The sequence below is a fragment of the Alosa alosa genome, chromosome 12, assembly GCF_017589495.1.
Source record: "Alosa alosa isolate M-15738 ecotype Scorff River chromosome 12, AALO_Geno_1.1, whole genome shotgun sequence".
Taxonomy (NCBI): Eukaryota; Metazoa; Chordata; class Actinopteri; order Clupeiformes; family Clupeidae; genus Alosa; species Alosa alosa.
In genome coordinates, this window is record NC_063200.1 from 24,473,417 (window position 1) to 24,494,634 (window position 21,218).

The 21,218-nt window shown below is 41.2% G+C and overlaps 1 protein-coding gene across 3 annotated transcripts in view; it reads left to right on the forward strand.

The window, feature by feature from the left end:
- ankrd55 (ankyrin repeat domain 55) overlaps positions 1-19,965 on the forward strand; it is a 28,920-nt gene extending 8,955 nt beyond the window's left edge. For 2 of the 3 annotated variants that reach the window (XM_048259673.1, XM_048259671.1), the window contains 9 exons: positions 48-178; positions 329-438; positions 2,077-2,137; positions 2,391-2,519; positions 11,338-11,522; positions 12,861-13,028; positions 17,089-17,753; positions 18,746-18,847; positions 19,146-19,965. In XM_048259673.1, the coding sequence (XP_048115630.1) occupies positions 48-178; positions 329-438; positions 2,077-2,137; positions 2,391-2,519; positions 11,338-11,522; positions 12,861-13,028; positions 17,089-17,753; positions 18,746-18,847; positions 19,146-19,468 (1,874 nt within the window). In that variant the 3' untranslated portion in view covers positions 19,469-19,965. The remainder of the gene's footprint in view (positions 1-47; positions 179-328; positions 439-2,076; positions 2,138-2,390; positions 2,520-11,337; positions 11,523-12,860; positions 13,029-17,088; positions 17,754-18,745; positions 18,848-19,145) is intronic. The other variant, XM_048259674.1, reaches the window with a different exon arrangement.
- Positions 19,966-21,218: the final 1,253 nt, after the last annotated feature.

Sequence of the window (21,218 nt, forward strand, 5' to 3'; positions counted from 1 at the left end):
TGAATGAAAAAGTTTACCATACAATATTTGTTTTATGCACTGCACAGGCTCAACTCCACTGATGCATGCAGTGTCAGGGCGGCAGGTGGACACAGTGAAGCTGCTTCTGAAGATGGGAGCCTCCATTAACACTCAGGATGCCTGTGGCAGGACCTCCCTGTCTTTGGCTACCTATCTGGTAACAAATTTGTTGATGAGGAAATGTAGTGGTTATGATTTCTTCACCATGTAAATGCATTTAAAATTCATTCACCTGCGCTAAACCTAAAAGTAGTCCTATACCACCAACATCTCTTTTTCACCATGCTGAAATGTTCTTTTCCTAAAGGGCTGGCTTGAAGGCTGTGTTTGCCTTCTGCGCAATGGAGCCAAACAAAACATTCCAGATAAAAATGGACGTTTGCCCCTTCACGCGGCTACAGCTGAAATCGACTTCAGGTATGAAAGCATTAAAAGAAGAAAACATAAAGATGTATCACCGAAAATGCATTGTTTTATGATCACCGGAATTACAGTTTTTCTCAGTTGCTATGGCACATTTCTCAAATCCGAATGGTAATTCTCAAAACTGTTTGCTCAAACTCCATGCCTGCGCATTGTTCATTAGAAAATAACAAGCCAAAACAGTTTGGCTATCTTGACCCGAACAATGGCATCATGACTTGTCATTTTGATTGCATTGACCGGCAATAATTGGCATAAATATTTGCTTTTGAGGCATAAACTAAGCATTTGAGCAAGATGCGCGCTTTTTCCACAATGCGGTGCAGTTTGCCCTAATTGTTTTGAGAAATGTAGGCTAATAACTGTTGTGCAAATGTGCATTCTGATTCGAGAAATGCACCAAAGCGACTGATAATAGCTGTAATACCTGTTTGCTCCTTGCATTATATGTTCTTAAGATTCAGTGACTATATTTGCAGATCGTTATATAGCTTAGATTGTAGGCCTGCACCGGTTTCGGGAGGGAACGCACATTCAAGAGAGCACACGTAGCTTGTAGGCTACTAAGTGCACTCAAATCAGAAACACAACAAAGATGTGGTGGAGAGAATGCAATCAATTCAGAGTGAGTCTGCTGTGTCAGCACGGAATCAGCCGCAGCCGCTGATTCCTATTAATGAGCACTTAGCTCTGTGCAGCTAGAGCAGCAGGTTCGGCTCCTCTGGGAGGGCTCTCCATCTGCAGGGACATGTTTATGGTCCCCATGGCGACCAGAGACCTTTGATCTACGATGAGCAGCTGGTCCGTCCCAATCTCTCTCTTTTGGCTAATTGGAAGAGGAGACACCAGTCGAAACTTTGACAAACGCGTAATACACTCATCTCCTTGTAAAATGCTGGTAAACACTGATGTATTTACACAGAGTAACCGGTTTCTATCCAGGTAAGCAATGGGTAGGGTCAATGTTCAACATTGTCCGCACACAAATAGGCTGTCACCCATTTTCAAATTAAAAAGCAACATAGGGCCTAGGCCTACTCAAATTTTAATACAGAATATGGCAGATCACATGTTTTCTTATAGGTAGCCTAATACAGGTAGCTTCAATAAAGCCTAACATTTGTTTTTGCAAATCATGTTCATAGGCCTATTCCACAAAGACATTCTGCAATGTGTGATGTGCTTGATTAACTGGTACAGGGAATTACGGGAACTACGGGAATTATAAGACATGCCTAAATTGAAACTGTCATATGAAAGCTAAAACTGCTTGCCATACATTAATCACTACTAATGCTGAACTGAAGCATCTTAAACTGCTGCTGTTATCTGACATTCATCCATACAAAATAATGATGATATTTAAAGTTTTATTTTTATTTTTTATTATTTATAACTACAGATCTGTATATCCTTTCATATCATATGCAGGTGTTTTGTACACACACACACACACACACACACACACACACACACACACACACACACATGTGTGTATGTATATCTGCACATGTAAAATCACCTTGATTTTGTCGGTAACACAATAAGAAGGGGCCCCTATTTGAAAAGCTTGATTCAAATGCCGCATAACATCCTCTGTAATATATCAGCTATCTGATTGCTCTTTTACAGACTTATGGCTGTGCTGTTGCAGCAGTCAACACTGTGTGAAATCAATCATCAAGACAATGAGGTAAAGGATCCATAAACAAACAGAGAACAGGTGTCTCTAAAGCATCATTAGGGACAAATATGAAAACTTCTTGAATACTTCTTGATCCCATTTTCTACTTGTGTAGGCCTATTTCAAGTTCAAAACTAATACCAAAGATACTGCGGCCAATAATAATGGACAACTTTATCAACAATATTCATCACACCTTGCACAAATAGACAATGATGTCCTGTGCCTCACTTTCATGTACCATTGTTTTGTCATGGTATAGGGAATGACCGCTCTTCACTGGGCCTCCTTCCACAACCGTCCGGAGCACGTGCAAGCCCTGCTGCAGAAAGGGGCCGACCCCACTCTGGTGGACAAAGACTTCAAGACAGCCCTCCACTGGGCAGTGCAGGTGCTCCTCTCCTATACTGTAGGCCTACACCTCTGCTCTGTCATTACAGCCTATTAACCATGGCGCAGCAGGGGCTACAAGAGACAAATGGATCTGACTGTGTTGCATTTTTATTTGCTCTCACTGGCTCTCTTCTCCTCGGAACCATAGCAAATTTCCATAGCATTTTAGCTTTAGCAGAGACACAACAATCAAAGAATCCTTCATAGAACTGGGGTTAGTTTGTAACGCCAATATGGCCCCTTACTGTATGCCTGTCTCATGCACTTGAATGCAAATAGCTGCCCGATAAGTGCCCAAAGTGCATTACCAAGATGGCTGCCAAGTGGCGCGACTTGCCTATAAGGACTTAAGGACTGGCTATCACTAATTCACATGCTGAAATCTGAAGTTACTGGGATTTCAAATTGGATTGGATTGGATAGTCTTTAATGTCCCCTAAGGGAAATTTGGTTCACAGCAAATAGCCAGCACAAATACTGTTCACTCAATCAACATAAGCATGAGATGATAAATAATGATTGCCAAAATGGTCATTGCTCTTTGTGTCGCTCTGACCTCATACACATGCCCAATGTTATTGAGGTTAGTCCTGAGTCCTGAGGTTAGTGATCTGACAGTGAGTAAACATTTTACCAAGCCTACTTTTGTTTGTCACACTAAGGTTGCCAAACCAGCAGATCATAACAAAAGTTAAAACTGATGCAATAAAAGATGTGTAAACCATTTTTAAGAAGTGATTTGTCAACACTTGATCCCTTCAACTTCTTCAAAAAAAAAAAGTCTCTGATTGGCCTTTTTGGAGATGGAGTCAGTATTGGCATCAGGCTTGGAATTTCACCATTCTGGGGGCAAGGCCACTTGGCCTTCAGTTGGGCATATTTGGTGGGGGGCACAAAGGCCACATGTCAGGGCCCCAAGGCCAAAGTTAACTATACAGTAGTAGGCTATAAAAATGATCAAAGTTGTATTTAGCCTATTCACTGCAGTAGACCTGCATCACTGTATGAAACATTACAAAAACATGAAACATGACATATTACATAGAACTGTAAATCATCTGATCATCTAATATTTACAGATATATAGGCTATATATAACATTTATTTTATATTTGGCCTGTTATGAAATCATGTATTGAATAATTTAAGCACAGCTCAGCTTTAAGAAACTCAAATAGCCTAGATGCATGCTTAGCATTTTGTGATCATTAAGGCTACTTTCACAAACTCTTAGTCAGCTGTCCTCTGATTTACCAATATCTAGGCGATATTTGTAACATTTATTTTGTATTTGGCCCGTTATGAAATCATGTGGAACAGTGTAAAAGCCAAAATTTGGAGACATCCATGTATGTCGAACTTTACTGCAAATTCAAAACTGGATTACTCTGGAACGGCTAACTATACAGGGGACTGCTTTACACCTTTGTGTTCGGTAAGGTCTCCTGTTTATTCTGATATATGGTTTGTCATGTGTTAAAAGAAGGGTTCGTAAAGTATTCTACCGAGATGAATGGATAGGGAGATCATGGGATGCAAAACCTTCAGTAGAATGTATGATTAAATTGAATTATATTATTTACTTTTCTCGCGAACCGTTCAACACAGCAATTATCGGCTAACATCGTTTAAAAGGTGAGAAAAAGCTCTTTCATGTGATACTTGTGATGTCAGTGTGATGAATAGGCTACTTCATGCGAGTAGTTCAACTGAAAAGGGTGAATTTGGACGCACTTTCTTTCTTGCGCTGTCACTTTCTCCACTGCGTAAAAGACTAAATTAATTTGCGCTGTGAATGCTAAGATTATTTTGACAGGCCACTGCTAAATAAAAATCGCTATTAGTAGGACGCAAAGCAGAATATTGAAAGAAGGGGGCACCAAGGCCACCGTGGCCTGTAAACCTCTGATTTTCAAAGGGGCCTCACTGCCAGTGCAAGGGGCTACGACGGCCATGGCCGTCGTGGCCGCCGTGAAATTCCTACCCTGATTGGCATCAAAGGTCAATTTATCATCTAAGACCGTACCCAACTACTTGTATTGGCTTGTCTGTGCCATTTATGAGAGTTGGTGCAGTGGTAGAAGGGCTATGGCAGAAGTCCATATGCATCTCTTTTGTCTTAGAGACATTTATTGAGCTATAACGTAATAAAATCATGCAAAACTGGTCCATGGCCCATCTCATGGTCCTGCAGGAGACTGAGGGCCAGATGTACTAACGCTTTTGCGCCCATTTAAGGCGTATTTGTTTCGCAATGTGCGTGTAAAATCATTGCGAGGCATGTACAAACAGGCCCCAATGATGTAAAAGCGCAAACTGCCTGTCGCGGGAGCTGAAAGTGGCAGATTACGATTGTCATGTCAGGCATATGCATTCATGGGAGGATTCAGGGGAGAGTGGGAGTTTAGCGTAAAAAGATGGGAGGGGAAGAGTAAAGAGTGCCTAGTTATGTATTTCGCGGTACAAAGACTGCTCCTGAAAGCGCACGTCTATTCTGCGCCTAAATACTTCCGCCTTGTGAAAGCAGGTGTTAATCCAAATTGCAGTTCAATGCGTCAATAAGAGAACCTTTCAAAGACAACAGAATCGCTATTTAGAGCACCAGTTTTTGTGGTGAAAGTATTTGTACTTAGCCTAGAAATCTAGACGCACCCTAGCGGCGGCAAATTAATTTGCTCAGCCTGTACGTCTAGTATCAAACCATAGGGATTTCTATTGGCTGACGCCGTGGACCTCATCCAATCACAGCGCTCTATTTTGTTAGAGAGTCTTAAGGTGGGCTTAACAGGATAACGACAGTCCTGCAACGGTGAACAACAAGGAAGGTGGCTATGGCGAACGAAGAGCGGTTGTTTGAATCGGCGTTGGCATCAACTTTGGAGAAGTTGGACTTGTGCTTTTCTTTGAAAGTTGAGCAACACAATGCACTTAAGTCATTCCTTCAAAGAAGGATGTATTTGCCGCTTTGCCTAATCGGATAACGGATATGGTCGCCATAGCTGGCCTATTGCATGCCTAGGCAGTTTGAAAGACAATTCTCTGCCCGCCCCTTGGATTAAGCGAGGTGAATGGTTCGATGCCAGACTATACATTTCAATGATATAGGATGGCCCGCCAGGCTAATTTGTACTACCAAAAGCAACCTTAACTTTCGTTGGCCTTTCGAATGTCTTACTTTCACTTTCAAGTCATTCACTTAAACTTTCCTATACTTACAAGATTTGACCAATCTTCCATAGCCTACGTGCATAACTAGATCTTCATTATCTCCCTGCTTGTTTACATCTTATCATGTATGGTATTACTTCATGATCGCTACACGTTTGATTCTTTTTAATGTTGTCATCAGTTAACTTCATTCAACTGCGCTTGTATAGGATAGATAGATAGATACTTTATTGATCCCCAGGGGATGCCATTCAGTTGTGAACGTTCGTAAATTGCGTTTATGGGCGGAGAAAGACAGAGAAAGGCTCAGTTTACACTAAGGATTGAACGATTGATAAATACAAAGGAAACTTGGGTCTGACAGCGTTCGCAATCTGCGGTGTGTCCATGGCGCTGATAACGCTACGTTCGCAAATGTACGTCCATCTGGCCCTGATAATCACATAGTCATCAGCATACTTGCTTGATACAGTATGTCTTGATTCAAACTTACTCTGGCAGTCATTGGTGTAGAGCTCAAATAACAGAGGGGACAAAACACACCCCTGAGGTGATCCTGTGGATACATGATAGTGTTGTTCACACAAGTTCTCTGCAACCTCATTATTAAAAAGTTGTCCAGCTAACATATAGTGCCAAAGTCAGTGCCTGGGAATTGCATCAGCCTGTAAGCTAGAATATGAGGCTGCATGCAGTTGAAAGCTGATGAGAAGTCAACAAAACATGAGCGTGCACATGTGTCCTCTTGCCTTCCAGGTGCCCAGTGGCCAATTCCAAGGCCAGCAATGTTGCTGTGGCATCCTCGACTCCCTTGCTTGGTTGGTAGTGAATTGGAGTGGGTCTATCATGCTCTGTGTCATAGACAATAGACTCCTCTTCACAATCTGCTCAAAACCTTTCATCACCAGTGTTATATCCGTGATATATAATAATGAAGAAACGGAGGCCGTATGCAGGTTAGGTTGTTTACTGAATCAAACCGCTTGCAGAACTACACACAGTACCCTACTTTTCCATGTATATTCCATTCGCCAGTAGGGGGCAATCAATTACCAACAGGTATATAACAACCAGGGGCTCGTTTCTAGAAAGCGTCGTTTGCTAACTTGCGTCGCAACCTTGGTAGTTCGCTCCATCGTTCTTGGATTTGGTGTTTCTAGAAAGGGTAGTTCGAACTCTCAATCGCAAGCAAGGACGCAACGTTTGGTCGTTTGAACTACTGCCCCTTAGCAGTCGCACTTGTGTCGTTCCTTGGTAGTTCCTGTTGGTGTCTAGCCTAGAAATCTAGACGCGCCCCTAGCGGCCGCAAATTACATTTGCTGCCAGGGCTAGTCTAGCAACTCTCCGTTGGCTTGTGAGCTCCAGAAATCGAAACTTAATCAGGCCAATGAAATCGTGTATAGAGTCTTTAGGTGGGCTTAACATAATGATTGATGGCAGAGTTGCAACGGTTTGGCTTGAATTCCCTGCTACTTGAAAACAAATAAGATGGATGTTGCTGCTGGCAAACAGTGTGACACGAAGTTAAGCTTTTATTAAGTAGGCAAACGTTTGAACTAGCTAACTAGCTCCACTGGTGGGAAACGATGGGACTCATAGCTGCTGCTGTCCTATTAAGTGCAGAGGGAATTTGAAAGACAACTGATTATCCCGCCCCTCGGACTGAGCACTGCGAACGGTGAGTGTCCAGACCCTACATTTTAATGTGGGTCTGGCTCGTCAGGCTAGTTGGTGTCCGGAGCGCCTAACCAAAATTCCCAACCGCCTAACCAAAAAAAAGTGGATGTTTATCTCGTGACTCAATGATTGATCTATCCTGTAGCTTTATTTTGATTAAGAGACTGACTCCCCTACTTGGCTCATTCTTGCTATTTATGTTAATTCGAGTATTGCCTTGCTTTTTGATAAGCTATTATAATCTTCACAGTCTCTTAAAATCAGCTCAGTGATAAATGGTGTAGTGGCTAAAGCAGGTGACTTGTTATCCCAGCGTTCTAGGTTCGATTTTCTTATGATGTGAGATTTGCTTCTCGCTACCTGCAGGTGAACTAGTGTGACACATAGATTCAATTGTTTTTGACGGATGTCTTGTACCTATGGTCTCTCGATGTAGAGTAACTATATACATAAATATGTATGGTCAAAACCTATTGTTGTGTCTCGTAGGCCTACTCTTACTTAGAGGTGAAAAGAAAAGATAGGATGCGAACTCCGGCCGAGCGCGTAGTGCACTGACGCGCTGCCATTAAACCACGAGACAATTAAAAACAAATGAGATACCCAGATATTCGTCCAGGCTATATATTTTTTCCAACATAGATATTTAACACAAATAATGACACATTTGGTCGGCTTCAGTAAAATGTTTTATATACTTGCAATAGGTTTAGGTTTTTGCAGATGACGATGACAATGCCAGCATTAATCACTCGGTTTAAATTAGAAAAAAGTCAACATAGGCCGTGGCCGAGAATTTCTAGGGGGTGGGGTATTACACGTTGCCACTGTTTCCACCAATGATATGTATCGCTGCATCATCAACAACGTTGTTGGAACTACAGTGTTCGAACGTCGGAGGTAGCGAATTGCGACACAGGTACGATGCTTTCTGGAAACAGGTGTAACACTAGGCGAGTTCGACTTCGACTGAGTCTGACTTGGTCTGGCTTTCTACGTAGCCTAAACGTGATCTTCAGAGGCTAGCCGGGAGGAGCTACAACAGAGGGCAGCTCATCCCGGACAGGCAGGCTACCCTTCTCCAACACACATCCCCAACATACTTACAGCCCGCCCCCCCCCAATACACAGCACATTGTCTCATGAGGAAGCTTCTCCAACACACAAATTGCACACTGCCCTCTCCCCACATACACAGCACACTATCCCATCTCCCCTGTCATCCCCCCAACACACACACCAAGACCCCTGGCAGTTGGGTTAGCTCCTTGAGCCGTGGATCTGCCCAAGGTTTCTTCCTTGGTAAGGGAGTTTTTCCTTGCCCCTGTTGCTCTTGGGTGCTCCTTGTTGGTGCCCCCACCCAATCCCAATCTTCCCCCCCTTTTTATGCAGCCCTTGCCACTTAATCTACTAAACCCCTCTTCTACTGCACTTTTTACCCCATTAATGCACAAATAGGCTGACACCAGACATAATTTCACTGCATTTCTTACTTCCAGTAACTATATGCATGTGACAATAAACTTCCTTGTATCCTTGTATCCTTGTCTGGCTGACGTGACTCGCGGGAGATATCGCGGAATTTTGTTTGCAATAAACACAGAAGAACTTTCATTCCTACTCATTAAAATGAGCATGATGACTGACGAAATAAATTCTTATGATGTAGTTTAAATAAACCACTGTTGTCATACAGTTAACAGACCTGCATTGTAGCACATAAATTCAATATCAAGTGTTTTCCCTATATGTGTGTCTATCTATTTAGCCAACAGCAAAAAATAACAGAATATCCAAACGTTTTCAGTAGGCTAGCCTACCATTGTTGCAGAAATCACGTATAAGAAGGTCTCCCTTCGATTTCTGTTTATTTTCACATATTCCAACATAAGGAAGCAGCATGAGCCTCCCGTCATAATCGTCATGAGGACATTCCTCCCAAATGGCCCTATCACGTCTTTGAACTGACGTCATGAGGGCGTGTTTCAGCTCGTGCAGCTCGTGGAAGGCAACTGCAAGATCTGTCTGCAGGCTAAGACCATAGACAGTAAAAGAAAAGACTAACGCGATATTTTAAGGTCATGTGACATGGTGTCACGGTGGTAAGTCCCTCCCCGGCTGACAGAAGTCGGACAGAATTTCTAACCAGCAAGCATTGCGTCCATCCCAGTATGCATTGTGTTCAACCCAGCATGCATCACATCAAGTCAGATCTGCACAGATCCGCAAGTCGAACTCGCCTAATGTCGTTGTTTGGTCGCAAGTTGCGTCGTGCATGGTGGTTGAGCAACGTCGTTGCTAACTTTTCTAGAAACGACCCCCAGAAGGGTCAGAACCGTGGAACCTTGGTCACTGGAAGAACTACAGATACTTTCCATAGCATGGGAACTTTTTGTGTTGCAAAGAGAGCTGGAAAATAAATGTGAGAATACCACACAAGAACTGAGTACAGTTTTTAAGCAGTCAGCCACTGATACAGTCAGGCCTCTGGCTTTATGCTTGTCTGTTCAAGAGTTCTCCAGACATCCATTTCATTAACTTCATAAACAATCTGACTCAACTCTGAATTCGGCCAGATCATCATTAAGTCGTGGGGGTCAAATCTTAGATAGAACTGGCTCAACTTGTCTGCCAGGACAGAATTGGTTTCGTCAGATATATACATCCCTTTTTGTCTTGTCCTGAATTCCCCACCATAGCCTTAATCCCTCTCCAAGCACAGTGAGCACTGTCATTCTTCAGCTTGTCCTCCACCTTGTCCTTAAACTGCAATTTGGCCAACTATCTCCTTTGTCACCAACCTTTGAGCATGTTTAGTTTTATGCACGTCCCCCTGTTTGGAAAGCTATCTTTTAATCTTCCTGAGAGAGATCTGCTGGCCCAGGACTTATTATTTGGGTATAATGTGACTTTCTTCTTGGGAATAATTATTTGCTCACAAAGGGTGATGTAGCTTGATACTCTGAGAATCATTTGCTAGTCAGTTGGTAGTGGCATAACATTTCTGGTGTTTGAAAGTCCCTGGAGATCATGAACTCAAGTGTTTGTTAAATGTATTTTGTCCCAATAAGTAGTAAAAAAAAAAGCTGTGTATTTTCTATGGCGTAGGGGGTGTCCCTTTACATCAAAACTGTATTTTTTTTTTGAGGGATGTAGATGGCTGAGATGGGGACTCCCTTTCTGAGGGTGGGGAGTCTTTGTAAAGTCATATAAACTCTTGTTATCTCAGAGTCGGTCCCTAGACACCAATAACCACTATAGCCAATATAAATAGTTCAGATGCAAACATATTTAAATCAACACAATCCAACTACAGCTTGACTGATATCAAATTGAAAAATATTATACATATAAATACCGGTATATTTCTGTAAATTCATAAAAAATGGACTGTTGCATCTGAACCTTTTAATTTCCATTCTGAACCACTTCCACACAACACAACACATTTCCTTACAATACACAAACATGCTGGCTTGTGGTTGAACACATGCTGGCTTGTGATTAAACGTTTGTTTGTCTTCCATTCTATTTACTCATTGGAAGTAAACAGAGTGTTTGCATGTTAAGGTTTTTCGTTAGGCAAGGACGCGTTTACAAGGACACTTGACTAGAAGCATTAGACAAGGACACTTCTCTGCAAACCTTTTTTTTTGGTTACAAAAAAAATATGCCTTTAGGGTTAACTGGCAGAACAAAGGTGTGTTTTTGGAGTTTGAGTTTTAATATTTTATATGAAGGATGCAAACTGCTGAATTGCAAATTTGTTGCAAGCTGTTTGTATCATTTAAGTTCAACTGACAGTCAAATGGATGCTTATACTGAGAACTGCTTTTGAAGTTATATCTAACATGTTTCATATCAGGACGCTCACAGACTGGAAAATGTTGAAACAGGAAAAGCAGTGGTTTACTAGTGGAGAAATGCTCCAGTCTGAAACCGCAATGTGTGCTCTGTTTTTTATCTGACAGAGTGGCAGCAGATTCATGTGCTCACTAATTCTTGACCACCATCTTGGCCCGTCTGTGATCAACTACGATGATGAGAACGGCAAAACGTGCGTGCACATTGCTGCAGCAGCTGGCTTCAGCGACATCATCTATGAGCTTGCACGTGTTCCTGAGACCAACCTGCAAGCACTGGATGTTGACGAGCGGTATGTGCTGTGAGGTTTTGAAAGTTGTTTTTGTTTTCTTTTTTCTATCTGACAGCAAATCACAATATCAGATAACGTGGTGCTTGAAATGCACATTCCTCTGAAGTTTGTCAAAAACACAGCCTCAGTCACTAGCCTCACTAACTGAGTAAATGACATTTTAAATGGTAACACTTCAATCATGAATGCAATTCTGACAGCACAAAAACATATTTTTTCCTTAATGTTCTTGTTTTTATTTGACATTCTTCAATGTTTAACAAGTAAAACAAAATCTGTACAGTCGGTTTATACTATGGGAGGTAGATGCACTCACTCATTTCAAAAATCAAATAAGGGCTGTAAGGCCTATTTTGCATGCGATTTGTTTCTGGATTTTGCTTCTCACAAGCAGCTACTTCCCATGAAGTTTTAGAGAAGGAACATCAAAGTCAAAGTCTGCTGGTAAAATATGTTTTGTCTTCACCGTGGGATAGTGAGAAACGTAACATGACTTGAGCTTGTGACTATTTCTAATCTCACAGGTACATGTGGTGTACTGTAAGCATGTTGCAGTGGTGCAAGCACATCCTGTGGCTAAAGTGTCATACCAATCTTCATCTTCTTTCATAACGTGTTAACTGCAACGAATGGGAAAGTAAAGCGAAACAAGTGTGTCTCACTTACATTGCAGTGCTTTGACAACGGGCCTCAAAAACATTCTCCTGGTCGATGCACAAACTTATTGAAGCAGTAAATGTGTTAATTGTATTTATTTAGTGTTCATAGCTGAAATTATGACTTTGTGCACAAACAAAATACAGGAAAAGACACATTAAAAACTTTAAAGGAAACAAGAATAGTGCTTGGAATAATAAAGAAAAAGATTTTATTAGGACAAGAATATGTAGAAAAGAAACGGTGCGTGTATTTTCCCCTTCTATAGGAGCACTACAGTAGCATCTAACTAAGTTCAAGATATGCAAAACCTGGTGTGTTTTGGCGATATAGTTTACAGTGTCGTGCTGGAAAGATTTTCTTTCTTTTTTGCTGTGTGTTTCCTACCTTGGATGCAGAGCTGCATATGTATATCCTGGACAGCTGGTGGGAAAGACACATATTTATCTGTCCTTCACATGACCAAACATTGTGCTTTAACATTAGAAATGTACTGTCTGATAATGATTTGACACCTTTAAATACAGTTATGAATGCCCTCAGTACACATTATCCATTCCATCAGATCACTTTCAAAGGTGACCTGGGACACATATGAGTATTACCCCATATTTTAGCAGCAGTGTGTCCTCCAGGGCCACAAATAAGATGTGTGTGTCTCTATGTGTGTGCGTGCCCCAGAACCCCCTTGCACTGGGCGGCAGCAGCAGGCAAAGTGGACTGTGTGCAGGCCCTTCTGCAGCTGGGCGTTGAGCCAGAGCCCAGAGACATCAACGAGAACACACCGCTGACCTACGCCATGTACTGCGGCCACACGGCCTGCATCAAACTTCTCTCCACTGAGAACAGGTAGGACAGGCAGTGTTTTTGTTTGTTTGTTTGTTTGTTTATTGGGTTGCTTGCTTGTTTTGTTGTTGTTGTTAATTTTGCATTCATTGCCCTCTGTGTATGGTCACAAAATTTGATATATAATCTGGGGAAACTGTTAGCTGTTGTGTGCTGTGATCAGGGGGTGCATTTATTGCATTGAGTTGCTATTGATGGATATGGATTTGAAACTGCTGTAATTTGCAGTGTATTTTTATCAAACTCAGCATCCAGTTTCACATCAACTAAAATACCTCCCTTGTGTGCCCTTCCTTCCCCCTCAGAGTATATTAAAGGTTTCGGGGCCTAGCAGTGAACCTGTGAAGGCACCCATTATGTGCCTACCTTTTCTTCTTATTATTCGTCTTTTTTCTTTGTCATTGGAGTCTATGGTAGCTCCCAGAACTGTATGGTAAAAGTGTCAAATCCGGCACATTGATTGGAGACATTTCCTTCATTCAGTGCTCCACCAACCACTGCCACACCAAAGGGTCAAAGTTGGAGTTGCATCAACGCCTGTAACTTTTGAACCATTATTAAAAAATTAGGTACCGTTCAAGTTCAAATTTCGAGTTCCACACACCCCAATCCCAATTTGGGATTTTCACCATATTGGATTTAATCAAAAAAGTTTCCACAGGTCTCACATTTTGTCCACTTTTCACAAAATTTTGCATATGTGGTCTTCAGACCAAGCCTCACAAAAGCCCCACATTGCTGCTTGCAGCTATATTGTAACATTGTCTTCTCCTCTGACCCCTGAGATTAAAGGCCCTCTTGGGCTAGACCAGTTTTATTTTTACACATGAAAGTTTCACTTCCTCAGTCTGTGGAACAATGTTGCTGTTGCATATTTATATATAGGGATTATAGGGATACCATATAGGGAGTGTCAAAGGTTTTTTTTTTAAATATTTTTGTATTATTATTATTTTTTTCCCCCCCGTCATCTGCTTCCTGAATTTTTGGTCAACAATACCCGGGACACTGAACCAACGGGGCACATGAAATTTGGTGGGTATGTAGCCCCACTAGACTTTTACGGAAAAATTCGGGGCAACCCCCCCCCCCCCCCCCCCCCCCCCCCCCCCCCCCGAACCGCAAAAAAAGCAGTTTTTCCTAAATAACTACCTGAACCGTGGCACTGAGGATGAAGAATCTTTTATGGTATGTTGGTCTCAAGGGCCCACATCAATCCGGCCCATAATCACTCATTTGTGATTTGCACCCTGAAAATGCAATATTATTCTGCTTTAATCGCCCCTATCTTCAGTTAAGATGTTCAGAACTGCACCAAATTTTATGTGTATGATTGACCTGGCCTTTTCTGGGGGTATGCCAAGTTTCGTAGAATTTCATCCATGGGGGGGGTCTAAAAAAAATTAGGTTATGTGTACATTTAGTGACTGTACACTCATTGGCTTGTAGATGGCGGTGCACACATATACACATGCACATACACACAGGCACCCACATACTATCGGTATTAGAACGGCCGATACATAATTACAAATTCAGTAGGATTAAAAGAAAGCCAAAATAAATATTCATCATCATCATCATCATTGCTGCATTTCCAGTATTGGCGATAAGTAGTCGTTTGTCCACTAGATGGCGCGTCGTTGCAGTGAGGCGTAATTTTGTTGGAAGTTAAAAGTGGGTTGGAAAAACAAGGACGCTTCAGTGTAGTTTACCGCAGAGAACGTCTAATAAGGATAGGATGATGTTCACATGAAATGTACTGTAATTTCCATTTCTTCTTGAAGCCGAAATAAATCTGAGGATGTTTATCGGACATGCTTGGTTTTTACTGCAGGTACGTTAATCTTATAATATCAATAAGGACCTAGGTAATGTTACCGTTAGCGTTGGTTGAGTGATGGAGGCCAATTTGATTGATTGCATTTGTAGAAAACTATAAATGAGGTTATACCAAGCAAATTGATAGCAGCACTGTAATTGTATCTTTCGACTGTCATTTGTTGCACGTGCTACAAAAATCATTCTGTTCAATGGAAGATTTTTCAACGTTACACCTGTCTGATACAGTCTTGCCTATACATGCGTGAGACTGAGACGCCTGTTTATTTTGTTTTAAGTGCGTGCAGGGTGTGAGAGGGGAATCGATGTGCTTTGATTCCAGCTTGGTAGTTGTAGTCTGTGAAATTAAAAAGCACGTGTGTGTGAAGTATCCAATGACACCTTCATTTCATTATGGCTGCTTTAGCAACACACCTTAAGCTGTGTAGTGGGTCCCATTTAGAAGTGGCTACTTCATTCGCGCTTTCCTTGACTCATGGAGCTGCGTGAATTTTATTGCAACTTTTCGCCACGATATGGCAGTTTAAGTCCGCTTGATACTGTAAGGCATTAAGCCATTGGTTTCAAAGGAGATTTTATTTGTGTCGCCAGCATAGCCTATTGACAATTTATGTTGTAAATAGGCCTACCTTATAAGCCTACCTGTAGCTTAGGGAAGCTAACAGCTTTCTATTAGGATCTAGTTTGTTAGTTACAGTTTTGTCATAACTCCCTGATGCATTTTTGCATTTAGAATAGCCAGAGCGTGGATATCTCAATCGGAAAATTAAACAATATCGGGTTTTTGATTGAGCTTGGTCTGGTGAAAGCCAGACTAGCCATGGACCTCAGTTACACAATGCAAGGGAACATGAATCAGCCTATATTTGCACGAACAATAACGGACAACAGCTCTTCAACTTTGGCCCGTTAAAATGTGTATTGACAGTCTAGCGACGCATTTCATCAAGGCCCATTTGGACATGTCAGTTATTTGCACCACTGGTTAGATGTAAAACAGCATTTCGTTTCAGACTACTGTTACTTAATTTGTGCATTAACAATAACGTTTCAGACTACTGTTACTTAATTTGTGCATTGACAATAAAGTATTACATGAACTAAAGATGACTAAAATCTTATGTAGAAGAAGAAACATTAACAAAAAATCCATCCATCCAAAAATGACCTTTGTTTTTGATAGCTGTTGAAAACGGCATGGAACTGACAGAGATGTTTTTGTTTATAAATAAATAAATAAATAACATTATGCAGATACCTTTTGCTTTTCCCAAATACAGTGTAGCCTACAGGTGTATGTGACCTTTCATCAATCCAGTTGCAATGGATGAACTGTGATGAACTGCCTTACTTGTGATTGTTTAGAGACTTTAAAGGTTTTATAACAATGCTACATCTTCTTTGGCTATTCTACAATCTATTCACCTTTTCAGCCCCAGTAGGCTACTTTCTGTGCAGCCGCACACACACACACTCAGGCATGCCAAACAAGCATACACAAAAGTTTCAAGAGTGGGGGATGGAGTAAAATATGGAGACAAATTGAAGTGTGATTTATTTTCGAGGAACTGATGTACAGGACTGAGCGGCGGTCGTATTTTGTACCGCTATGCGTTACATCTAGTTTATATTACTATTGTTAGCACAGTTTTTATCAGTTAAATGTTGAATTATTATTATTATTATTATTATTATTTTTTTCTATCTGTATCTGTAGAAGTATTCATATAGCAGCACACAAAGACTGTGACAATATGAAAAAGAAGGATAATTAATATATATATATATATATATATATATATATATATATATATATATATATATATATATTAATAATTTTCAAAATATCTACATACACTGAATGTAAAGTGATTTTATCAGGACTTTGCAGTTCATCAAAGACTGAACTCTGTTGTTTTTGCCCCAGAATTGCTGATGAGGTCACATCTGATGGCACCATGAAGTGAACAACCTAATGCCAGCACCATTTATGCCAAACTTAATTCCTACACCATGAGTAGGGGGAAAAACATACATTCTGGAACCTATAATGGCAGAATGCCCCATTGAAATAACTGCAGAACTTGAAAATATCTTGCCTTATTCTTTTTTGGGGGCAATGGAGTCATAGTGTCATCTGTAATGCACCATGCCATGCACTATGCTACTGGTTAAGATATTTAATTACAAACACACCTAACTGAAATATAAATTTTTACAGGTTAGAGTCGACCCAACAGCTACATTCCCAGAATAATGACCTGGCCAGCAAAAAAGAGGGCAAGTTCCGCATGCTCAACAACATCTTCTCTTGTAAGAAAAAGAAGGAGCTTCATGCAGCACTACAGAAAGTACCAAACCATGATCGACACCAGCCGGAGGAGACGTCTGAGGTGGACGACATCATCACCATGTTTGACTGCCTGTCAGACTCGTCTGGGAAAGACTCACGAGAAGACGGAACGGCCTTGATGAAGAGGTCGTGCGAACCACAAAAGCTGGGGATCCTGGAGGACCACACCTTAAAGGAAATCAAGGGACTTCCGCCCATCCGCACACAGAGTCTACCGCCGATCACCCTAGGAAACTCACTGCTGGCCAGCGCACAGTTTATGGTCCAAAGGAATTCGGGCGGCCAAATGATCAGCCACCTTGCGCACCGGTCTCAGAAGAGCAAGAGTGAACACGACCTGTTTGACAGCAGAGACAAGAGCCAGAAATTGGTAGGCCAGACCTGGAAGACAGAGTCCAGTCAAGTCCTGACCCATAAGGCTTGGGTATCATCACCTTCTGAGAGACTGCTGGATCGAACTCATCACGAAGCGTCAGGCCCCTTAGATGTGCTCTGTCCAAAACAAATCCCATACATTCAAAAAAATGAGCAAGGTACTTCTGCTGAAATGTAACAGACCTGAAGTGATTCAAACAACATGATTAGCTTGAACAGCATAACACATTTTATACCATTTATGTTACAAAAAAAATGTAGCTGTAATCTGTTAGTTACTGAGAAAAATAGTTGGTGTCTTGGTGATTACAAAGAGGTAATACTCAAATTAGTCACTGTATTTGATTGAGGTGACCTTTTGAGTACTTTGGCTAAAAATACCCAATAGAAAGCAGTGGTTATATTTGGTATGAAACTTTGCTGTTAGAAATAATGGTTGACTGCTAGCACCTCTTACTGAAAACATTCCGTCTGAAGTGTTTGTGTGGTTGTCACGTATGTCAACAAACATTCCTTCCAGTGTAGTGATCTTACTGTGTCTCATTAGCAATAGAACACATTGCTTGCTTTCTGTTAACTCCAGACTACTGTGTAGTAGCTCTTAGAAAGTTGCCCTGCAGTCTGAACACAACACTATGAAATCCATCATCATTACTAAGACAGTCAAGGGCAAATTCAACAACAGCAGGAAGAGCGTATATCCACTGTGAAATACTGTATATCCACTGTGCAAGTTAAACACCAACACAGTCTGATGTTTTGCAAATCACAAATTTGCTTTCTCCAACACCTATTGGACTTTTTGACACTAGAATTCTGTGCACAGACACTAAGATGCGCATAGTTCAGATAATTTTGATTAGCAGGGGTGTCTGAGCAGCCTTTAGTTCAGTTAAGCCACCACTCAGTTGCCCCGTCTTGTACCAAAACAGTAGATACACCCAAACCACATCCTGTGATAAGTGCACATATGCACTTCTTCTTTTTTGTTTGGTAAAAGAGAGGACAATAATTCCAGAATGCTGTAATACATTACCAATAGTGGAAGCTCGCAGGCTCCAGATGGTGGCCTGATTATGAGAAATAAAAACCATGTTCTCAGTCTCAATCTCTGAACCTTTTTTTCCCTTTCTACTGATATTGTTCACAGTTCCAAACACACACCTACTACCTCTGAATGGCCTGCGGATGAGGGAGTCTGGCCTAGCACGCAACAGCCTGGCACCTATACGCGACCACTGTACTCACCGATGTAAGTACTACATGTTTGCTCAAAGTGGAAAAGGGATCACACACATCCATACTAGTCATGTACAATGTCCTCCATTGTACACCTCAGAATAACTTAGGTAGAAATGTATGTATATGAGGTAGGTACACACACACACACACAGACACACAATAAATTGATTTAAAACATCTTTCAGTCCAGTCCAAAATCCAACCTGTGTGAGATTACAGAGGCCATCATTTAGCAATCACATCATGTAACATCAATAGCTGATTATTAACATAATAGCGGTAATGAAAATAATCTTTATTTTGTTCAGTCTCCCTTCCACCTGACCAGGTGTCTCAGGGAGTGAAGAAGTCCAAATCCCTGCCTCTTGGCTCCCTCGGCCGGGGCTTGGTCAGCCTGCCTCCTCCAAACGCCCCCAAGCAGCACAAAGCAGGACTCCCTCAGAGCCAGTCCCTCTGCTCCCTGCCGCCTGCAGCAGTCGGAGAACCCCTACGGAGCATGCAAGTCCTTCCTGCGATCCCACCACTGAGGAGACGCAGTCCTTCGCCTTCTAAGCCCACTGTGACGCCTCATGCTAACGTGGGACAATATGCGCAGCAGCTAATGGCATGCAATGACACAACAGATTTTTGAGATTATGTTGTTGTTTTTTTTGCTCTTGTGTGAATGGACTTGACTGTGCCAAGAAGTCTTATCGAGAAGTAGTTGGAATTCAAATCAAGTCAAGACGTGTCACAATTCATTCATACAAGATTTTTTTTTGGGGGGGGGAAATTCTTCAGTTCTAGGTTTTCTTGTTACTTGGTTGACTTGTAAACTGGTAATCTGACCATCAGGTTTAAGGCTGCAACAGAACATTCAGTTTTCATCTTATGAAAGTCAGAATGTCTTAGCTGCTCTGTTAAAGATAGGCTCAGAAAAGAAGAAAATGACATGATTTGTAGAATGGTGATAACAATTTGATAACAATTTATTAAAGAGATACTTTCTTATTTTTACATATTTTTACTCATCAAAAACTCTATCTAAAGGCATGCACTGTGTTGAACTATTCTTTAATGTATGTAAGGCATTCAAGTGATATATTGAAGTTCTTATTTGACTGTTTTGTAATAAAGGGATTTAATTATGCAGCACGTCTTGCAGAATGTCATCCATGTATGTCGAACTTTACTGCAAATTCAAAACTGTATTACTCTGGGACGGCTTACTGAACAGGGGACTGCTTTACACCTTTGTGTTCGGTAAGGTCTCCTGTTTATTCTGATATATGGTTTGTCGTGTTAAAATAAGGCTTCGTAAAGTATTCTACCGAGATAAATGGGTAGGGAGATCATGGGACGCAAAACCTTCAGTAGAATGTATGATTAAATTGAATTATATTATTTACTTTTCTCGCGAACCGTTCAACACAGCAATTATCGGTTAAACATCGTTTAAAAGCTGAGAAAAAGCTCTTTCATGTGATACTTGTGATGTCTGTGTGATGAATAGGCTACTTCGCGAGTAGTTCAACTGAGAATGGGTGAATTTGGACGCACTTTCTTTCTTGCAATGTCACTTTCTCCACTGCGTAAAAGACTAAATTAATTTGCGCTGTGAATGCTAAGATAATTTTGACAGGCCACAGGCTAAAATAAAAATCGCTATTAGTAGGGACTTAAAGCAGAATATTGAAAGAAGGGGGCACCAAGGCCACCGTGGCCTATAAACCTCTGATTTTCAAAGGGGCCTCACGGCCAACCCAAACCGTCGTGGCCGCCGTGAAATTCCTACCCTGCATACAGACCTCAATATTCCAAATGAAAATATAATCATCCGGGTTTAGCTGGGTTAGTGCCAATAACAGCAACTAACAGCATTAAATGCATTAACCCTCTATTACATGTTCTATTATATAATGTCTATATGTTTATCTTATACTATCATGCCTATAATACAAAAATAATATAAGCACTAAATATATTGGTTTATGGTAAAGGGCCTGATTTCTAGCCAGAGAGAAATGTGTCATACCAGAACAATTTGGCCATTACAGTTTTATTGTAAGTGAAACATTTTGGATGCTTCAATTATTCAAAGACTGGTAGGCCTATCTGTAATACTGGAATTGTTCAGTCCAATCGTGTTCTTTACAAGAAGTGCTGTAGCCTATATTCCTGGTATTCCAGATCATCACTTGAGTTCCCAAATTACAACAACGACCCTGGGTTGGTTTACCAGTAAATGCTGGAGGCAACAGATGGAGGAGGTTCTCCAACTTTTCCTGTAAATTGAGGGACTTTGATTGTACACAATAGCACATTCCAGGATTTCAGTAGCCTATGTTGAAATTGACTGTGTGATGGATTTTAGCTTTATCAACTGAAAATGATTCTAGGCT